Raw genomic sequence first — 22,193 nt, 5'->3', positions numbered from 1 at the left:
AAGGTAGACCAGGGCTTGTATGGTGCCCTATAGTGTCAGGAAACTAAGTTTCCTATATTGCATTGCTTCATAAGCTCCAGCTATCACATCTGCATGCCAGCACCCAAGAAAGAGAAAAATGGAGAATAGAGAATGCAGCACCAACGTCCTTTAAGGAGGCTTTCTAGCAACTGTGCACACTACTTTTACTGATATCACTTTGGCCCGCTGTTTCTTAGCATCAAGGGAGGCTTTAAAGTGAAGTCTTTATTTTGGGCAGCTATCTACCCAACTGAAATTGGAGGATTCTGTTACTGGGGAAGACAGGGAGAATAAATATTAGGAGATAACTGGCAGCGCCTAGCACTGAGTTGTCAGTGTTACAAATGCCAGTATTCTGGAATATCAGAAAAACCAAATGAGACATTTTATGGAGGGAAGGAATAAATCACTAGTGTCAGATACAACTAAGAGTGGAAGGGAGGGAGGAGGGGGAGATAGAGAGAGAAACATCCATGTGAGAGAGACACGTTGATTGGTTGCTCCCTGCACATGCCCTGACCTGAGCCAGGGATCAAACCTACCACCCAGGTATGTGCCCTTGATGGGGAATTGAACCCATGAATGACCCTTCAGTTTGCAGTCCAACACTCTAATCACTGAACCACAGGGCATGATGGGTCACTCTTTTTAATATTACTTAGGGGTGGAGTAAAATGGTAAAAAAAAAAGGTAAAAAAAAAAAAAAGGTAAAAAAAAAAAAAGATAATTTGGATGTTCTCAGAGTTACTGGTTTTCTCCCTGTTTTTAGTTGTAGTGCTAGAAATTAATTCAGAGATGTTTGGAAAAAAAATTAAGAAAACAGGATATTGCCCTGGACGGGTTGCTCAGTTGGTTGGAGTGTCATCCCATACACCAAAAAGTTGTGGGTTCAATTCGCAGACAGGGCACATACCTAGGTTGGGGTTCCATCTCCAGTCAGGGTGTGTATATGAGGCAACTGATTGATGTTTCTCACAGCAATGTTTCTCTCCCCTCCCCTTTCCTCTCTCTCAAATCAATAAACATATCCTCAGGTGAGGATTAAAAAGAAAAGAGGATATTATCCAGGTAAACAAAATTATATCCATCAAGCTGTGTTACTGAATTTTTTAATATATATATTTTTATTGACTTCAGAGAGGAAGGGAGGAGAGATAGAAACGTCAATGATGAGAGAATCATTGATTGTCGGCCTCCTGCACGCCCCCTACTGGGGATGGAGCCTGCAACTTGGGCATGTGCCTTGACCAGAATTGAATGGAGACCTGCTGGTTCATAGGTCGATGCTCAACCACTGAGCCACAGGTTACTGAATTTTTAAAAAAAGAAACGTTGAATGAGTGGATAAAATTTCTAACTACTTTATCAATCAAATGAGTGTAACGTATTAGAGGGAACAACTTTTTCTCTAGTTTTTCCTCTGGTTTCTATAAGAAGGCTTCTCTGTAAACACTCCTAGTCTTTCTCACTTTACTTGCTACCCAGGAGATGGAGGACTTATCTAATTGATAAAGTTTGGAAAAATGACTGGGGCTGTCTGGCTCAGCAAATCCCTTCTCCCTTCAAAGGCACCTTTATCCAGGGAGTACACACTGCACGCTGCCAATGAAGATGGAAAACGTGCAGCTAGGCCATGCATTTGCCCATTCAGTTCTATTTACCTTTGACTTCTTCGTAAAGACTTTGCTCACAATTATTTTAAACAAACTTTAGCTGAGTTTCCACCTCACCCATTTTAATTGTGAATTAGTAGACCTTAACAGAAAAGTTTTGTAACTTTGTTAGTTTTCAGGTACAGGAAAACAACATTTGTTTAACAACAACAGTAAACCCTTATGTGTTATTTGTCCATATGCCAGGAGCCAGGTTCTCTCTAATGTCTAAATCATATCTCACCGGTAAAGCATCAACAGTTCCCTGGTGACCTGACTGAAATCATGACTCTCCCTATACACTCAGTCTTTACACAAGATAGTAACTGGGCCCAAAGGCAAGTGCACTGCCATGATATTGGGGCGTTCATACTCCCTATGAAACACGGTTGTACAACAGACATTATAATAATAACCAAGCAGTCCTGCAAAGAAACTAGATGTTTATATTTCCAAGAGGTAGATTTACTTGTACTTGCTCTTTAAATTATATATATTTTAAAAATGTTCTACTTTGATCAGGAAACAGACCTGAGAAGGAAGACCTGAACATTTCTAAAGACCCACTTTGTTCAGGGCACTCAACCAAGTACTTTATACAGTCTGATTCATTAAACTCTCTAGTAAGAAACTGTGATTGGAGAAGTTAAAAAATTAATTGCTCAGGGTCACTAAGTAAGTGGCAGTTCCAACATTTGAATCCAGGCCTGGCTCCAAGGCCCATGCACATTCCCCCACATTACACAGCCTTCCACAAGCAATGTTACCTGCTAGACCCCAGGCTACAGTATCAATGACTTAGATCTGTTTTGCCACCTAAGGACTCAACCCAGCCTTGTGCCAAAGTTGCAGATGCATTTTTTACCTCAGTGGTCTTTGCAACTACCTGACTGTCTTCGATTGATTGCAAAAAATAGTTTATAGCTCCTCATGTCTGTCAAGAGGTGGAGTCTCTTTCCCTACTCTTTGACTCTGGGCTGACTTGCTTCAACTAGAAAGTGACTTTGTTTTACTGGAATGCAGTAGAAGCAACATTGTGAGGGTTCTCAGCTTTGGCTTCAAGAAGCCGTGTGGCTTTCACTTTTGCACGTTTGGAACCCTTTGCCACCAAATGATCAACCTCAGGGTGAGCTTGATGTGGAGACTATGTGGAGCTGAGATGAGTCATCCTTGTAAAGGGTCCCCAAGCACGGAGTTATTCTGGCTGCTGACCACAAATACACAAATGATTCCAGCCAAGACCAGAAGAACTACGCAGCTGAGCTCAGCCCAAATTGCTGACCCACAGAATTGTGAGCGAAATGGTTGTTGTTTTTAGCCACTAAATTTTGGATAGTTTGTTATACAGCAAAAGCTAACTAACACACTCTCTCCAACTTAGATTCCTTGTCAATTAAAAATAAGTGAGGATAGGCCCAACAGCTATTGAAAAATTTATTGACCTTCCTTATCCATGCATTCTGCTACCCGATTCAGTGTTAGATTTCCCTGAACCCAAATAAACTGGGTCTTCAAGCAACTGACAGTGACCTGATCCAGCCTCCCCTCTCATAAACTTCTTGAGGCAAGGACAACTTCTCACAACTCTTTGTATCTCCACATAGTACCTAACACAAAGCCTTCCTTGTATCATATATTCTCAACAAAGTTTCTAAATCCATCAAAGAGATTTTAACCCTTAGGGAAGTTAGAACCTCCCAACAGCTTTGACGCACAGTGTAATGAAATGGTAATAAAAATCTATCTATATATATAAAAGCCTAAGCGGCCGAATGACTGAACTATCGAACGACCGGTCGCTATGACGCGCACTGACGACCAGGGGACAGATGCTCAACGCACAGGATCAGGCTCCCTCCTGTCTGAATCAGGCCTCTGGGGATTGGGCCGAAACCGGCTATCTGACATCCTCTGAGGGGTCCCGGATTGTGAGAGGGCACAGGCCAGGCCAAGGGACCCCATCGGTGCATGAATCCGTGCACTGGGTGTCTAGTTTGGTAATAAAATTTGGCAGCTTTTACAAATGATGGAAGAAAGCCATGCTTACTGGCAACTCTAAGACTTATAAGATTCAGTCCCTGAGTTTCAACTGCATTGTTTTTAAAAGTACTTTCTAAATCTTGGGAGATAGATCAGGCCAAGTATAGAATCAGCAATTTAAATATGTACAAAAGGCTTTATGATCTGTACTTTTTGAGCATGACTAAGTTTTAGCAAAAAATTGGAATCAAGCCTCACATTGGTGCTTAAACATCAGATAATGATAAATGCCTGATATTGCTTAGTGCAAATTTCATTGAAAGCATAATTCTGAAACGCCATATCAAAGCTTCTGAGAGATTGTCACTTCATGGACAAAATATGTTTTATCTATAAAAGATCAGAGTTAACTTGTCAAAATTGAAATAACTCTTCTGGCATTTTCCCCTTTATATAAAAATATTTTCTCTTTATTTATATTGTTGACACTATTACAGATGTATATACAAATATTTTTATTCATATAAACTCAACCTCAGTTTTTCACACAAACAAATATTTCAAGTTTAACATAAGATACAATTCTAAATGCAACTCAGAGTGTTACATTACAATAATTACTATCAGCTGAAAAAGACTGAGGCACAAAAAAGCAGTGCCTTTCACAATGACTGTTTTAAGATTTTAGAGTTGAACCTGAAATTTAATATTGCTAAGTCAAATGCATCTGCTAACCAAGTTGAATAATGGTTTTCCAAAAATGGTGTGACATCATTAACTGAACACCAGCCATGTGGACATGCAAAGAGGCACAGATCACCTTTGGAAAAATAAGGACACCTACAAGCTGATTTTGAATATTTTTACACTTGGGATCTGAGGCAAGATAAGTGGAACGAGGGCTCAAATATGGAGTGTGACCTGAAGGCCACGGTGTCCTCTTTCAGGGATCTGCTATTCTGTATAGCACTCTCTTCAGTGGTTCTCAAACCTGGGTCTTAGGTCAATTCCTAGGTGATTCTAATTTCATTCAACCAAAATCTGCTGAGTGCCTACTATGCTAAGTGCTACTTCCCATGAAATGATTCAGTTACACATCTTCCTGAAAAAACCAGGGAAAGGGAGAAAATAATAATTTAGGGGGTTGCTTAATCCATGCAAAAAATAAGTATTTCTGAAACAAATGAAGGTAATTTGTGTTTCATTTAAAATTAATTAAGTGAAAAATGGAAAAAAAAAATCTTTCACCAGTACCTGTATCCTAGTTCTTCACTAAGATGGATCATATGAAGGATATACGACTCCTTGCTTGTTCCAGTGAGGCCAGGCAACAGTAAGATAGTAGGTCTGGTGCTGGAATCCATATAACTCTTACTGTTATCATTATCAAACCAGTCCAGTAAAATCTGTCCTCCATCTGCAGTTTTAATACATTCACTAAAAGAAACAATTCAAAGACATATTCAGTGTTTCAAGTTGCATCTTAATATTAGTGTCTTAATTCTATAAATATAAGATAGCATTTGGTCATCTCAAAATAACTTTTCTTCAGCACTCACTAACACACACTTATATCACTTTCTTTCATTACAAAAATATTCTGAAATTAGTACCATAAAGTATTTCCAGCAACACTAGTAAAAGGTAGTATATAAAAATGAACTTCAAAGTATTTCAAGTATTTATCTTTTTTTATTTTATTCATTACTATGATTAAAAAAATTTTTTTTTATTGATTTCAGAGAGGAAGGGAGAGGGAGAGATAGAAACATCAATAAGAACCATTGATTGGCCCTAGCTGGTTTGGCTCAGCGGATAGAGTGTCGGGCTGAGGACTGAAGGATCCCAGGTTCGATTCTGGTCAAGGGCACATGCCCGTGTTGAGGGCTCGATCCCCAGTAGGGAGCATGCAGGAGGCAGCATATCAATGGTTCTCTCTCATCACTGATGTTTCTCTCTCTCTCCCTCTCCCTTCCTCTCTAAAATCAATAAAAATACATTTTTTTTTAAAAAAAAAAATCATTGATTGGCTGCTTCCTGCAATGCTCCCTACTGGGGACTGAGCCTGCAAACCTGGCATGTCCCCAGACAGGGAATTGATCTCCTGCTTCATAGTTTCACGCTCAACCACTGAGCCACGGAGGCTGGGTGATCTTTTTTTAAAAAAAATATTTTTTTATTGATTTCAGAGAAGAAGGGAGAGGGAGATGGAAACATCAATGATGACAGAGAATCATTGATTAGCTGCCTCCTGCCCCACCCCCCAGGTACATGCCCTGACCGGGGAATGGAACCATGATCTCCTGGTTCACAGGTCGAGGTTCAACCACTGAGCCACATCCTCGGGGCTCAAGTATTTATCTTAATTAGTTCCTCATTTCTCTAAAATACCCAACCTTTAACCCCTATTTGATTGACGTCAGCCAAATAATTCAACAGGGAATGATGAATAAATAAAATGCTGATATGATCTCTTCTCTGCCTGTTTGACTCAATAACGGAGTCTTCCCATAGAGTCTATTACAAAATTTGCTTCTTAAATTTAAAGTACTTCTCCCATAGGATCTCTGAACATACAGAGATTTCACAGACAAGTAGTGCAAGTTCCAGGCAACCAAAGGAACCCCAGAAGGACTAGATGATGACTCAGGGAAATTAATAACAGGCACCATTTAAATCTCCTGGTGACTGGTATATTCTGGACCATATCCTTAACACCTCAAGGGCATTACCATCAAGAACCCATTTGCTTATCAAAAAGTCCTTTTACAGGGGTTTGTCACACAAAAATCCAAATTAGTTCATCCTCTCACCCCCCACCCTTATCCCCAGCATCAGGGAACTTGTACATGTCATCAAAGGATCTCGTCCTCAGGGGCAGGTGCATGATGAACTTCGAAAGGAGTAACCCCCAAACATTTCTCCTAGTCTAGAAATAAACCATTTACATCCGCGCACCGCCCCCCCCCCCCCAAATGGTGAAAGGCAATACCTGATGTGCTCCTGCAGCTGGGTGTGGGGTGAGGGGCACGCTTTCCATGGTCATTCCTCCTTTGTCTACTAAACCAGAGGTTCTACTAACCAGCGGGATGCAAAGAACCGCGGTTTTGAAGCTATGACTGAAAATGGGAACGCACTTACTTCCTGTACCGCACGGGGGGCTTGGAAGCGATGAAAGGTCTCAGCAGTGTCTGCCCTCGGCTCTCCCAGCACCAGACCGTCGGGTAGTACGTTTCTGTCACCACGGGGCAGTGGTCCCGAAGGAAGCGGCCGAAGCTCTCACCCCCCGCCACCAACTGCGGCTTCTGCGGGGGAAGACAGTTCCGTGAAGGATCCCGAGCAGAGGAAGTTTCTGCCAACTGTAAACCGCAACCGACCGGGCTCGGCCCTCGCGCGAGCGCCGATCCCCCGGATTACGGGAAGCCTGACGCCAACAATTCACAGTCGCAACGGACTTTCAAGAGTGGGTGACCAACCCCTCCCGGGACTGGCGGGAGTTGGCAGAAGTCGGTTCCAAAAAGCGCTCCCGCATTCCCGAGCAGCTCTGCCGGGGCGGGTAACCGGGACACGGCAGCGCCGCGCGCGCGCCGAGGCCAGAAGGTCCGGGCTGCGGTCCGAGGAGCGGGGCCGGACCGCAAGCCGGCGGACGGGGGCTCGCCAGCTTTCCCGCGCGCGCTCCAAGGGCGTTCCTCGGATGCCCGGGGGAAGGGCGACGCCGAGGAGCCGCATGCTCGCCCCCAGGACGTCCCCAGACAACTCGCTCCGGCCAGCGACTAGCCTCGGGCGACGCCCGATGCTGTGGCTCCCAGCAAAGCCGCCCTGGGCCCTGCGCCTCGGCGCCCGCGCCTCCCCTCGGCTCACCTTGGCAATGCTGCTCAGGTAGTAGCAGGCGTAAGCGACGCTGAAGCCCAGGATCAGGGATAAGCCCACTCCCGAACCGAAGAACCCAACCCGGACTTGGTGCTCCAGGTAAAGGGACAGCTCCCGAGAGAGCATCCGCAGGTCCATGGCTCGGCGGGGCACGGCCCGGGGAGCGCCGCGCGCGGGTCCTGCGGCGGGAGGCCAGCCGGCGGGCGAGCGGGCGCGGCGCGCGGAGGACCCTGGAGCAGAGCGTCGCCTGCCGGGCAGAGTGCGGCTTCCGCCGAGCGCCTCGGCCGGGCGGCCCCGGGAGGCGCAGCCCTGCCCGCCAGATGCCGCCGGCTCCGCCCCAGCTTCCTCCGGACCGCCCCCACCGCCAGCCACTCAGCAACCTTCCAGAGGCGCGGTCCAAGCCCCGCCAGCCCGAGGGCTAACGGGGTTTCGCCTCCAGGTCGCCGTCAGACTGGGTGAACCCTCAAGAGTGGGAAGAGCGCGGGCGCCGACTTCCGAGAGGGAAATGGGCCGGGCAGGATACCTGCCCCGGTGACCTTGAATGATTCCGAAAGGCGGTAGGTCTGGATTACTCCTTCCTGTAAACGAACAGTTTAAGGTGCCCTGGAAGTGTGCGTTGGATTCAAAGATTTGGGGAGTTAATGCCAAAGATATGTTAGGAGATTGCACGCACTATGTAGTGAAAAAATTCTACACCCGCCCCCACCCCCACCCCCGGAAATTGTGTTGTCCCCCAAGACTATCAAAAGGAAAAAAATATTCTATAAACATTCAACAGTGAGGACATTCAGACTTGATTTTAAACCTCTCTGTGAATTCTTTAGTATGCCTTAAATGAGAAGTAGTTCCCGAAAATAAATGAGGAGATCAAGAATATGAACTGGGATTTTAAAAAATTATAAAGCCTATTACTGGTTTATTAATGTTTGAACTTGAAGGAAATTCAAATTACCTAATACGCAGATAAACCATTTATGAAGTAGGTTCTCCTAGGCAACATGCCTAAAGCCAGGAGATACTTAATAGACATCTAAAAGGTGTCTGTTTCTTATGAGCTCCTCCCCACCCCCATCCATCCCCACACCCCAGAGGTACCAAGAGTGGCAAGACAAACAGGCAAAAGGAAAAAAGTAAGGGCTGTATAAACTATGAAAATTTCACAGGATTGTAAATTAATGATATAAATAGTGCTGGGGAAAGGGGATGGGCCAGAAGGGAGCAATTTATTTTGCCTTGATTTGGTCATTGCAACTTGATGGTTCCCACGACCCAGAATAATTCAGTTACCTTCACTGCGCCTGTATTTTTTAATCCATAGAATAATAATTTATACTTTATATGTGCTAGACTGCCCCTGAATATAAGTAATTCTTTCATTTGCTGGCTCTTGTACTCACGCACACCCAGAAACACAAATGCACATGGTGGTTGCCATACTTGACAATTTACATGTGACATTCTTCATAATGCCTGCACCTGCCTTCTGCCTTACCCCCCATAAATACATGTATATTTATACTTTATATGTGCTAGACTGCCCCTGAATATAAGTAATTCTTTCATTTGCTGGCTCTTGTACTCATAAATACATGTATATTTCATTTTGCTTAAATTTAAAGTGATACTATCAGCCTGGCCGGTGTACCTCAGTGGTTGAGCATTGATCCATGAACCAAGAGGTCCAGGTTCGATTCCTGGTCAGGGCACATGCCCAGGTTGCAGGCTCGACCCCCCGTAGAGGGTGTGCAGGAGGCAGTTGATCGATGTCTCTCTCTCATTGATGTTCCTATCTCTCTATCCCTCTCTCTTCCTCTCTCTTTAAAGTAAATTAAAAATATTTAGGCTTTGCGCAATGGCAGTATCATAGCCAATGAAGTTTATCTGAGGCGTGGTTACTGCTAATTGAAAACTTTAAAAAAAAATTTAAAATAAAGTGATAATATCATAAAATAAACTGAGATAATATCACAAAATAAACTATCATAGGCATCATAGGCATCACAGTTTGTGGAAAGCTTTCTGACTGGGGAGCAAACAACTTGGAACTCACTCACCAAACTTAAGCAAATCATTTACTCTTTCCGAGCCTCAATTCCTTGTCTATCAAATAAATAGTTGAGATGGAAGATGTCCAAGTTCTTTTCTGTTAAAAGAACATTCACAATTTTCCTTAAGGCAAGAATTGTTACTTCCAATTTAGATGAGGAAATAAGAGTTCAGATTGTAATATGACCCCCAGTTATCTCTCTCACAGTATCCAGGCCTTTGTGTAATCTCTTTCCCTTGAGTACAGATAGGACCTGTGATTTAATTCTAACAAATAGAGTATTAAAAAAATGATGGGGTGTCACCACTCCTGGGATTACATCCTATACAATCCTATCTAATAAAAGAGTAATATGCAAATTGACCATCACTCCAACACACAAGATGGCCGCCTCCATGTGGACACAAGATGGCCAGCAGGGGAGGGCAGTTGGGAGGGACCCAGGCCTGCAGGGAAGGGCAGTTAGAAGTGACCAGGTTGGCAGAGGAGGGCAGTTGGGGCAACCAGGCCTGCAGGAGAAGGCAGTTGGGGGCAACCAGGCCCGCAGGGGAGGGCAGTTGGGGGGACCAGGCCTACAGGGGAGGGCAGTTGGGGGGGACCAGGCCAGCAGGGGAGAGCAGTTGGGGGGGACCAGGCCAGCAGGGGAGGGCAGTTGGGGGGGACCAGGCTGGCAGGGGAGGGCAGTTGGGGGGACTAGGCCTGCAGGGGAGGGCAGTTGGGGGGGACCAGGCCTATAGGGGAGGGCAGTTGAGGGTGACCAGGCCAGCAGGGGAGGGCAGTTGGGGGTACCAGGCCTGCAGGGGAGAGCAGTTGGAGGCAACCCGGCCTGAAGGGGAGGGCAATTAGGGGTGACCAGTCTGGCAAGGGAGGGCAGTTAGGGGTGACCAGGCCAGCAGGGGAGGGCAGTTAGGGGTGACCAGGCCAGCAGGGAGGGCAATTAGGGTCAATCGGGCCAGCAGGGGAGCAGTTAGGCATCAGTCAGGCTGCCAGGGGAGTGGTTAGGGGGTGATCAGGCTGGCAGGCAGAAGCAGTTAGGGGCAATCAGGCAGGCAAGCGGTGCAGAGCCAGCAGTCCTGGATTGTGAGATGGATTGTGTCTAAACGGGCAGTTGGACATCCCTTGAGGGGTCCCAGATTGGAGAGGGTGCAGGCTGGGCTGAGGGACACAGGACACATACACCCCCCCGTGCACGAATTTCATGCACCAGACCTCTAGTAAAAGCATAATATGCAAATTGACCATCACTCCAACACAAGATGGCTGCCACCATGTGGTCAAAGATGGCTGCCCCCATGTGGACACAAGATGGACGCCACAAGATGGCCTGCAGGGGAAGGCAGTTGGGAGGGACCAGGCCTGCAAGGGAGGGCAGTGGGGGGCAACCAGGCTGGCAAGGGAGGGCAGTTAGGGGTGACCGGGCCAGCAGGGGAGGGCAGTTGGGAGGGACAAGGCCTGCAGGGGAGGACAGTTGGGGAGTATCAGGCCTGCAGGGGAGGACAGTTGGGGAGGATCAGGCCTGCAGGGGAGGGCAGTTGCGGGGGGAACCAGGCCTGCAGGGGAGGGCAGTTAGGGGTGACCGGGCCAGCAGGGGAGGGCAGTTGCGGGGGGACCAGGCCTGCAGGGGAGGGCAGTTGGGGGCGACCAGGCCTTCCGGGGAGGATAGTTATGGGTGACCAGGCTGGCAGGGGAGGGCAGCTAGGGGCAATTGGGCCAGCAGGGGAGCAGTTAGGCGTTGATCAGGCTGGCAGGGGAGTGGTTAGGGGGTGATCAGGCTGACCGGCAGAAGTGGTTAGGGGCAATCAGGCAGGCAGGCAGGCGAGCAGTTGGGAGCCAGCAGTCTTGGATTGTGAGAGGGATGTCTGACTGCCAGTGGGATCGGGCCTAAACAGGCAGTTGGACATTCCTCGAGGAGTCCCAGATTGGAGAGGGTGCAGGCTGGGCTGAGGGACACCTCCCCTCCCCCATGCACGAATTTCGTGCACCGGGCCTCTAGTTATGTTATATGACTCTAGTGTAGCACACCAGAGCTAAAGGCTCTCCTGCCCACCTTGAGGAAGCAAACAGCCATATGAATTGCCCCTAGAGAGGGCCACAGAGGAGAACTAGTGGTAGCCTCTAGCTGACAACCAGCAAAGGTTGGGGTCCTCAGACTCACAACTCAAGGAAATAAATTCTGCTGATACCTTGAATTAATTTAGAAGCCAATTCTTCCCCAGTCAAACCTCTAATAAAAACGCAGCCTGGCCAACATCTTGACTAGCCTAGTGTATCCAGAGCAGAGGACCCAGCTAAGCTATGCCTGGACCCCTGACCCACAGAAACTGTTAGATAATAAACACTTGTTTTTTTGTTAATCTTTACGTGAGGATATTTTTCCATTGATTTTTTTTAGAGAGAGTGGAAGGGAGGAGGACAGAGAGAAACATCAATGTGAGAGAGACACATTGATTGGTTGCCTCCTGCACTCACCCCAAAGAAGCCTGAAGCATGAATTCAAAAGAATATATGCACCCCTCTGTTCATTGCAGCGTTATTTATAATAGGCAAGATCTGGAAACAACCCAAGTGCCCATCAGTACATGACTGATACAAAGCTGTGATACATTGACACAATGGCATACTACTGAGAGAGAGAGAGAGAGAGAGAGAGAGAGAGAGAGAGAGAGAGAGAGAGAGAGAAGAGAAGAGAAGAGAGAGGAAGAAGAAGAAGAAGAAGAAGAAGAAGAAGAAGAAGAAGAAGAAGAAGAAGAAGAAGAAGAAGAAGAAGAAGAGGAAGAAATAGAAGAAGAAGAAATAGAAGAAGAAGAGAAGGGAGGGAGAGAGGGAGGGAGGGAGGGAGGGAGGGAGGGAGGAAAAAAGAAAGAAAGAGAAAGAAGAAGAGAAAAATCTTTGTGACAGCCTGGATGGATCTGGAGATGATTATGCTAAGTGAAATAAGCCAGTCAGGGAAAGATAAATGCCATCTGATCTCACTTATATGTAGAATCTAATGAACAAAATAAACTGATGAACAAAATAGAAACAGAGGGATGGATACATGGAACCAACTGACAGCTGTCAGAACGGAGGGGTATTGGGGGACTGGATGAAAGAAGGTGAAGGGATTAAGCAAAACATGTTTTTGGGACACCCTGTATATAATACATAGACACAGACAACACTTTCATAATAGCCAGAGGGAAGAGGGGGTTGGGGAGCAGGTGGATGTGGGCAAAGGCGGGGAAATGGGGATTGAAAGAGATTTTGCTTGGGGCAGCATGCAGATCACGTTTTATAAGTTGTACACTTGAAACTTGTAACCCAATAAATTCATTTATTAAAAAAAAACAACAACAACAAAGAAGAGCTAACACCTATATGTCTCAAACTATTTTTTAAAAAATTCAAGAGGAAGGAAAACTCCCAAGCTCATTTTACGAGGTCCTCATTATACTAATTCCAAAAGCAGATAAAGACACTACAAAGAGCCCTAACCGGTTTGGCTCAGTGGATAGAGTGTTGGCCTGTGGACTGAAGGGTCCCAGGTTCGATTCTGGTCAAGGGCATGTACCTTGGTTGCAGGCACATCCCCAGTAGGGGGTGTGCAGGAGGCAGCTTATCCATGTTTCTCTCTCATTGATGTTTCTAACTCTCTATCCCTCTCCCTTCCTCTCTGTAAAAAATCAATAAAATATATTTAAAATAAATAAATAAATAAAAACCACCATTCCCTTGTTCTTGGCATTTCCTGGCCCTTAAAAAAAAAAAAAAGACACTACAAAGAAAGACAATTATAGGTCAATATCCTTGATGAACATAGATACTAAAATCCTCAATAAAATATTAGCAAACCGGATCCAGCAATTCATTAAAAAGGTCATACACCATGATCAAGAGGGATTTATTTTGGGGATGCAAGCTTGGTACAATATCTGTAAATCAGTTAACACAATAAACCACATAAACAAAAAAAAAGGCTAAAAATCATGATTATACAAATAGATGCAGAAAAGCATTTGACAAAATCCAGCACTCATTTATAAAATTTCTCAGCAATGTGAGAGTAGAGGGAACATATCTCAGCAGAGTAAAGCCATATATGAAAAACCCACATCTAACATCATACTCAATGGAGAAAAAGTAAAAGCATTTTCCTCGAGATCAGGAACAAGACAGAGATGTCTGCAGCAATCAGATAAGAAGAAGAAATAAAAGGTATCCAAATTGCTAAGGAAGAAGTAAACTGTCGCCTGGCCGGTGGGGCTCAGTGGTTGAACATCTACCCAGGAACCTGGAGGTCCAGGTTTGATCCCTGGTCAGGGCACATGATTGGGTTGCAGTCTTGATCCCTAAAAGGGGGCATTTCTCTCTCATTGATGTTTCTATCTTTCTACCCCTCTCCCTTCCTCTTTCCCTAAAAATTAATGAGAACATATTTAAGAAAAAGAAGTAAACTGTCATTATTTGCAGATGACATGAACTGATACATAAATTCGCTAAAGTAGCAGAATACAAAAAAAAAAAAAAATTTCAAAACCCCTGGCATTTTTATACACCGATAATGAACTGTTGAAAGACCCAAGTGCCCATCAATAGATGATAGATGACTGGACAAAAAAAAAAGTGGATATGTATGTGTGTGTGTATAAATATAACATACCATACCCATAACAAAAACACAAAATCTTACCATTTGCAACAGCCTGGGTGGGCCCTAGAGGGTAATATGCTAGTGTAATAACTCAGTCAGAGTGAGACAAATACCATATGATTTCACTTATCCTTAGAATCTGAAAAACAATATAAACGAACAAACAAAACACAGAATCAGACTCATAAATACAGAGTTACAAGACTGATGGTTGCCAGAAGGGAGGGGTTTTGAAGGATGCTGAGAACCAATTCCAGCATGTAATAATTACAAGAGTTTTATCAAAAGGTTGGTGAATGCTGCCAGACAGCTCAGGGCATTTTATTGCCTCCTGTTGGCCAAACACCTGAACAGCTGTAGGCTATTCCCCAAACTGATAATGCTTCTGTATTCTACCCTTTGATACCGTACCCTTTGAAGTGTGTATTTCCACCTTGCCTTGGGACAAATTGTGTTTAATAAAAGCTCGGGGTCCTTAGACAAGGAGAGTCTTCTAGCTCCTTCAGCTGAAGCTCCTCTGACCCCCAATGCCTTTTAAAAATATCTTTCGTCCTTGGACTCTTTAATCATCTACATGCAGCCCCTTTCTCCAGAATGCCGAACCCTTTGTAAGGCTGGGAAAAGAACCCCGGCAGAAGGACTGGGTGAAATGGGGGTGAAGGGATTGAGAAGTACAGATTGGTACTTACAGAATAGTCATGGGATATAAAATACAGCATAGGAAATAATCCTATATAATAAAAGCCTAATATGCTAAGTGTCTGGTCATCTGGTTGGCCATTCAACCAATCAAAGCGTAATATGCTAATGTTATGCCAAGGCCACTCATCTGCTCGCTATGATGTGCACTGATCACCAGAGGACAGACGTTCCAACTGGTAGGTTAGCTTGCTGCTGGGGTCTGGCTGACTGGGACTGAGCGAGACAGGCCAGACACGCCCTGGAGCCCTTCTGCGTCCCTCCCCAGCCCTGATTGTGCACCGGTGGGGTCCCTCGTCTTGGCCTGTGCCCTCTCGCAATCTGGGACCCCTCGGGGGATGTCGGAGAGCCAGTTTCAGCCAACAGCGGAACGACCAGGCAGCGGTGGGAGCCTATCCCACCTCTGCGGCAACGCTAAGGATGTCCAACTGTCAGCTTAGGGAGCGGGCCTAAGCCGACAGTTGAATATCCCCTGAGGACTCCCAGACTGCAAGAGGGCGCATGCCAGGCTGAGGGACCCCCCCACCCAGTGCATGAATTTCGTGCACTAGGCCTCGTACTGTAATAACTATATATGGTGCCAGGTGGATACTGGAAATATCAGGGGGAACACTTTGTAAGGTATATGATTGTTTTTTGTGTTTTTTTTTTAAATATATTTTATTGATTTTTTGCAGAGAGGAAGGGAGAGGGATAGAGAGCTAGAAATATCAATGAGAGAGAAACATCGATCAGCTGCCCCCTGCACACCCCCCACTGGGGATATGCCCGCAACCAAGGTACATACCCTTGACTGGAATCGAACCTGGGACCTTTCAGTCCGCAGGCCGACGCTCTATCCACTGAGCCAAACCGGTTAGGGCAGGTATATGATTGTTTAACCACTGTGCTGTACATCTGAAATTAATACAAAATAATATTGAATGTAAACTGTAATTGAAAAATAAATAAAAACAACATAAAGTTTGTACAGTTGGCACTAAGAATTATAATTGGACTCACTGCCAATTCCCATCTTTTTCTGCAATGGAATGCCTGAAAACACTCAAAAGGGTTCCTGGTAACATGAGGAATTGCTGGAGTTTATATGTTGAGTGTCTGATCACATGCCAACAGGAAGGAACAATTGCCCTGTAATGTCGTCCTGGAGAAAAAACCAAAACAGATCTAAGATTTCACCAGAGTCTTATTGCATCACTTAAGCTGTTACTATTGGTGAATTTAACTTGGGAAGACAAAGGAGAAGTGCTGTTTGTTGGTTGGGATCTGTGGTGTTGGCACAAATTTGTGGGGGTGATGCAAGTATTCCTCAGCTCACAAAGACCGGCACCTATGAGCAGAGTGCCTTTAAGAGCCAACCTGGCGCAAACAGGACAAAACTTATGGCCCTAATATGCTTTCCCTTCTGGCAAATTTGGCCACAGAAATGTTTGTTGTGACTCATCTAACACCAACCCTTGGCACTTATCAAATCTAAGTATATTATGATATATTTAAAAAAAAATGAACCAAGAGCCCTAGCTGGTTTGGCTCAATGGATGGAACATTGGCCTGAGGACTGAAGGGTCCAGGATTCGATTCCAGTCAAGGGCACATGCCCAGGTTGTGGGCTGGATCCCCAGTAGGAGGCAGCCGATCAATGATTCTCTCTCATCATTGATGTTTCTATTTCTCTCCCTCTCCCTTCCTCTCTGAAATCAATAAAAAAAAAAGAGAGAGAAAGAAATCCATATTTTAAAAAAAAAACCAAGAATCATTATACGTATAAATATTATTAACTCCTTTGTCTTATATGTGAGGCAACCAGGACCAGAGAAGTTAGGTGATTTTGCTGAAGCTCACAGAGCTAGTATGCCTCAGTGTTAAGCTAGAACCAATGCCTCATTTCTTTCCACCATATTGTTTCTATTCAAAAAGCTGACGCTATCTAAAACGTCAAATGATTTCCTTTAAATCTGTTTCAGAATTAATTTCAGCTTAAACAAAACATGGCAAGGTATGTTCCAACACAATCATTAGTACATATTTATTTTCCAAAACAACTTTTTCATGAGCATTTATCCCACTTTCATTGGCATAGGCTTCCTTCCTTCTACTCTTGGACCAAGAGCTTTGAGTAGAGCTGACAACTCACCCAACTGAAGAGTGACATGACATCCAGGCCTATCATGACCTCCGAGTTTGTTCAAGGATAGATACATGCTCCATTCAGAGTCATTGTGTCACAAGGAGACTATTGCTGGGACTGTTGGGAGAGGGTAGGGGAGCTCTTTTCTGCTGGAACTTCTAGCAGTGAGAGTGAATGAAGCTAGGAGCTTGAGTCCACTTGGTGACTACAAAGGAATCAAAGAAAAGAAAAACTGAATCATAAAGATGCTGTTTGAGCTAAGTCAGTATACATATTAACCCAGAACTTCTGTTTTTTTTGTGTGTAATTGTTTGTTTCAGTTACATGATCTAAATAGATTTCTCCTTTTGGTTAAGCCAATTTGAGTTGAATTTTCTGTTCTTTGAAATAAAAAGTTTCCAACTAATATTACATTGTTTTTGATTGTTTAGAAAAAATATAATTTTAAAAAGAAAGAGGATGGAAGTCCTTAGAGAGTAAATTTGTTAACTAATATACTAATTATGTCAAGAATTTGAATTAGGATTGCATGCAGCTTCAAGTTACAAAAACAACTGAATAAGGATATAAAAAAACACACTTAAACATGAAGGATATTTATAATCTCATATAAAAGAGGTCTAGAAGCAGAGTAGAAAAGGAAATTCCAAGGTAGTTTAACTCATCAGTGCAATGATATCACTGAGGACCCAGAATCCCTTCTAAGTAAATGTCAGGGCACAGATTAGAAAAAAAAATGGAATTCTTAAGAATTAGAATGAAGACATTTGGATGGATTAAGATAAATCTGAGAAACTTAAACCCCCATGTTCCCCTTATATTATTATTTCTTTCTCTTTTTTACTAACTTCCTTTTTAAAAATAGTATAAGACTCATGAAAAGTTGCAAAAAATACAGAGTTCTCACCCTACCTGGGTTGGCTCAGTGGACAGAGCATCAGTCTTCAGACTGAAGGGTCCTGGATTTGATTCTGGTCAAGGGCACATGCTCGGGTTGCAGGCTTGATCCCCAGTAGGGGGGCGTGCAGGAGGCAGCCAATCAATAATTCTCATCACTGATGTTTCTATTTCTCTCTCTCTCCTTTCCTCTCTGAAATCAATAAAAAATATATATATTAAAAAAATACAGAGTTCCCATGTACCCTTTGCTCAGTTTCCTCCAATGATAAGATCTTACATAACCATAGTACCTTATAAAAACTAGGAAACTAACATTGGTACAATGTTATCAACTCAGGTACAGACTGTATTCAGATTTTGCCAGTTTTTACATGCATTCCTTTTTTGGGCATGCACAGTTTTATGAAATTTTACCATATGTGTGGATTCTATAAATAAATACACCACAATCAGGATTCAGACTTGTTCCTTTACCACAAAGAAACTCTTGCATGACCCCTTAATAGTCACACTCTTCCCCCAACTCTAACCCCTGGCAACCACTGATCTGTCCTCTATCACTATAATTTTGTCACTTCAAAATGCTATATACATAGAATTATATAGTATGTAATCCTTTGAGATAATGCCCTTGAGATCTACCTAGTTGTTATGTGCATTAAATGTGTTCTTTTTTTTTTAATTGTCATATTTCATTCCTCTAATCTTTCTTTGCCAACCAAAACATTCCTTTCCCCCATGTTGGAGGTGACTAGACTTCCCTTGATTGAAGACTCTGTAGCAAATTCATCTGATGTAGTTCCTTGTCTGACCTGGGAGAAGCTAGATTATATCTCCACCCCTCCCTGCCCCGCAATTGCAACATTTTGCAAATTTATATTGTCAGAGACCTTAGAATATGTGTAGGATTCTATGGATTCTACAAGTGCCAGTAAAAAAACACAGAGAACAGAACTTAGCATTGGATTGGACTGAATTTATCAATATGGGAGCACTTAACCATTTTCAGATATAATGTGTAGCTCATGTAGCAGGTCGATTGACTGAAAACAGGAGTTAATGGTGGCTTACTAGTACTTTCAGTAGGTTAAGACACCAAAACTTCCCTGGTATAATTTCAAGGAAAGAAACCAAAAACTTTGGGAGCTGGAAAAGTTGTTCCCGAGAATACCGTGTTCACTAAGACATTGAGAAATGCCTTGATGAGGGGATCACCAGAATCTTTAAGAAGCTCATTGAGGCTGCCATCTGCAGGTCAGGGATGATGGTGGGAGATTTCTCAGTTGAAATAGGTTCTTTGATTTCAAGCCAGAGGAACATAGGGCAGGTATCAGTGCTTACTCACCAAAGACTCAGTGAATGCAGTTACTAAAATGAGTGCGAGGGCCAGAATGTCAGTCAGAATGTTTTAGCTCCTATAGATCTTTGGTGGCTATTAATCACAGTGAATTAAAGAGATGGGCACCTTAAGTCATTTTAAAAAAAATCTATACAATCAGGAAAACTCGTTGGGGAGACAGGGTGAAGGTATCTTCATTTTAAGTGGGATAGTTGCATCAGGCAGATGCATGATGTTATTTCTTTGTTATGCGGAAGTTTCAGTATGGTAGAAGGGTGAGAATGGTGCTGAGTACCCAACAGGGTAAACTATTCCTGTTATTTGCGGCAGACTAATGGGAGACCAACTGAAAAGAGGAGAAGTCATTTATTGTTTCTTGTTTCTGATGGAATTTCTGGCAGCTTCTGGGTTCCTACTCGGGCAGGGCAATTACAGGGTTGCAGCAGCAGAGTGTGTGTGCCCTGCACTCATGGAGCTCTGACTTTGGCAGTGGTAGTGACAACGGTGGGAACTTTGGGCTCCTGGTTCTCTGCAGCTTCAGTGTGAGCCTGGGCTCCCAGCTTACTACAAAACAGCAGTGGTTCCAATATCAGCAGCCTCAGTGGCACAGTGGTCATGGGTCCTAGATAACATAATTTTCTCTTTTCTTCCTCTAGTCCTGGGGGATGGTGTTTTCCAGTTATTAATCTCTTTTGGCGTCTGCAGTCCTTACAACACTTTAGCAGACAATTTGTTGGATTACATTCCATCTGTTTGAATATTTACAGTGGTCTATGTTTTTCTAAGTGGACACTAGATGATATACTTTTCTTGAGCACTCAGCTAAGCTACATTTTTCTTCCATTTTAGTTAGATGTGGCTGAATTCTAGACTACATAATGTTACTGAGTGATATGTGCTAGATGTAACTCTAACTTATAAAGTTGCTCTCCAAATATTATACATTTCTGTAGACTGTAAAGCAGTCACAAATTCATTCACAGTAGTAGAATAGTAGGTGAATAGTAAAACTACTTCATTCCTGGGGCAAAGATTTATTGATTTCATCTTACTTATGGTTGGAATAAAAATCTTACTAGTTTTGAATGACCCTACATATTTCTGAACAGATAGGCAGATAAGCAAACATATGTGCCAAATGAATGGGTTTTAAACATGACAGACACATGTATGACACAGTAGTCAAATTGGTGTGTGTCTACTTTGGAGAATACCAATTTAAACATCTAGAAATGCAGAAGAGTGAGGGAAGAAAGTATGAAAACTTTTCTATATATTTTATTTATTTATTTATTTATTTATTTATTTATTTATTTATTTGATTGATTTCAGAGAGAAAGGGAGAGAGGAGAGATAGAAACATCAATGATGAGAGAGAATCATTGATCTGCTGCCTCCTGCATGCCCCCTATTGGGGATTGAGCCTGCAACTCTGGCCTGTGTTCCTGACCAGGAACCAGTGGGGATTGAGGCACAGGGAGACTGAGGTTGTGGTAGTCCCAGGCAGTTCCATTAAAGTGCCTGTACAGGGACTTACTTGGATCACACACTCTGAGCTACAGTGCTAGGTGGAAGGGCAGAGACAGCAGCTTGAAAGGCACCAGAGACATAATGAGAGGAAGTGAATTGTTTGGAATCAGGATGAAAACTGGAGGGGCAGCTTTCTCTCTGACAGAAGTGTTAGCAGAAGCTGTTGTTCCTTTGATGAGCCTTTCCCCCCACAGAACCAGCAGTTCCTATCAACCTGGCTCACAATGTTTGCCCCACCCTGATGATTCCCTGAGGCCCCGCTGCATCCAACTCTTGGGCCCACGATAGGTGTTTCCAGTGGCTTTTCCATACAAATGGCCTGTCTTGGCTCATGCTTTAGATTTTCCTAAAAATCTCTCAAACAAGAGGCATCTGCCTCATTGAGCCCCATACCTCTTCCTAAATGGTCCCACGCTCTGCAATAGCAGCAGCCAGTCTTGGTTCACAGCTTGGCCTTTCCTGGGCACCTCCAAGACCAGCACAAGTAGCAACCATCTGCAGATCACTTTGTAGCTCATGCCAGGTGGCCCTGGGCAGAACACAGGCAGTGGCTGACCTTGGCCTGCACCTCTCAGGAGACCCCAGAGCCAGTGTACCCAGTGGACAGCTTCAGACCATATTGAAGCACCACCCAACTATCTCCAAAAACAACACACTTGAGGGGTAGACTCAGTGGGCACCAGAGCCCTGTGGGCTCCTGCACAGCTGATCCTCTGCAGTGACTGGAGGTTGCTAGTCAGTGGTCACAGCCAGTTCCTGTAGCTTATTGGCCTGGTAAATCCCTCCCATTGATGTATGAACAGCAATCAAGGCTCAACTACAACAGGAAAGTGTACAGCCCCTTGCAGGGGGTGGGGAGACGGGCACCTCTACAGGACAGCTACCACATTAGGTCATGCTACCAAGTCTGGTAGATTTAGCACTTCTACCTAATATATAGAAACAAACACAAGGAGGTTGCCAAAATGAGGAGACAAAAAACATGGCCTAAATGAAGGAACAGAACAAAATTCCAGCAAAAAGAACTAAACAAAATGGAGACAAGCAATATACTAGATTCAGAGTTTAAAACACTGGGTATAAGGATGCTCAATGAACTTAGTGAGAACCTCAATAGCATAAAAAAGAACCAGTCAGAAGTGAAGGCTATACTAACTGAAATAAAGAATAATTTACAGGGAATCAACAGTAGCATAGATGAAGCTGAGAATCAAATCAATGATTTGGAATATAAGGAAGGGAGAAACACCCAATCAGCATAGCAAAATAAAAAAAAAATTCAAAATATGAGGATAGTGAAGAAGCCTCTGGGACAACTTCAAGTGTACCAACATTCTCAGCATGGAAGTGTCAGAAGGAGAGGAGAGAGAGCAAAAAATTGAAAACCTATTTGAAAA

General features: G+C 44.0%; 1 protein-coding gene and 1 long non-coding RNA gene across 2 annotated transcripts in view; both read right to left on the bottom strand.

The window, feature by feature from the left end:
• Positions 1–7,849, bottom strand: part of ABHD3 (abhydrolase domain containing 3, phospholipase) — a 34,162-nt gene extending 26,313 nt beyond the window's left edge. The window contains exons 1-3 of the mRNA XM_079783565.1: positions 7,515–7,849; positions 6,795–6,958; positions 4,908–5,090 (exon numbers count right to left, since the gene is read on the bottom strand). Of these exons, the coding sequence (XP_079639691.1) occupies positions 4,908–5,090; positions 6,795–6,958; positions 7,515–7,661 (494 nt within the window). The 5' untranslated portion in view covers positions 7,662–7,849. The remainder of the gene's footprint in view (positions 1–4,907; positions 5,091–6,794; positions 6,959–7,514) is intronic.
• Positions 7,850–15,679: 7,830 nt separating this feature from the next.
• Positions 15,680–18,106, bottom strand: LOC307107633. The gene is made up of 4 exons (XR_013814240.1): positions 17,940–18,106; positions 17,034–17,232; positions 15,902–16,043; positions 15,680–15,796 (listed from the first exon to the last, which is right to left on the bottom strand). It is a non-coding gene; the product is annotated as an uncharacterized lncRNA (long non-coding RNA).
• Positions 18,107–22,193: the final 4,087 nt, after the last annotated feature.

Source organism: Cnephaeus nilssonii (genome assembly GCF_951640355.1).
Source record: "Cnephaeus nilssonii genome assembly, chromosome: 11".
NCBI classification, from domain to species: Eukaryota; Metazoa; Chordata; class Mammalia; order Chiroptera; family Vespertilionidae; genus Cnephaeus; species Cnephaeus nilssonii.
The sequence above is the reverse complement of the archived record's forward strand: the minus strand, read 5'-3'. Positions and strand labels throughout refer to the sequence as shown.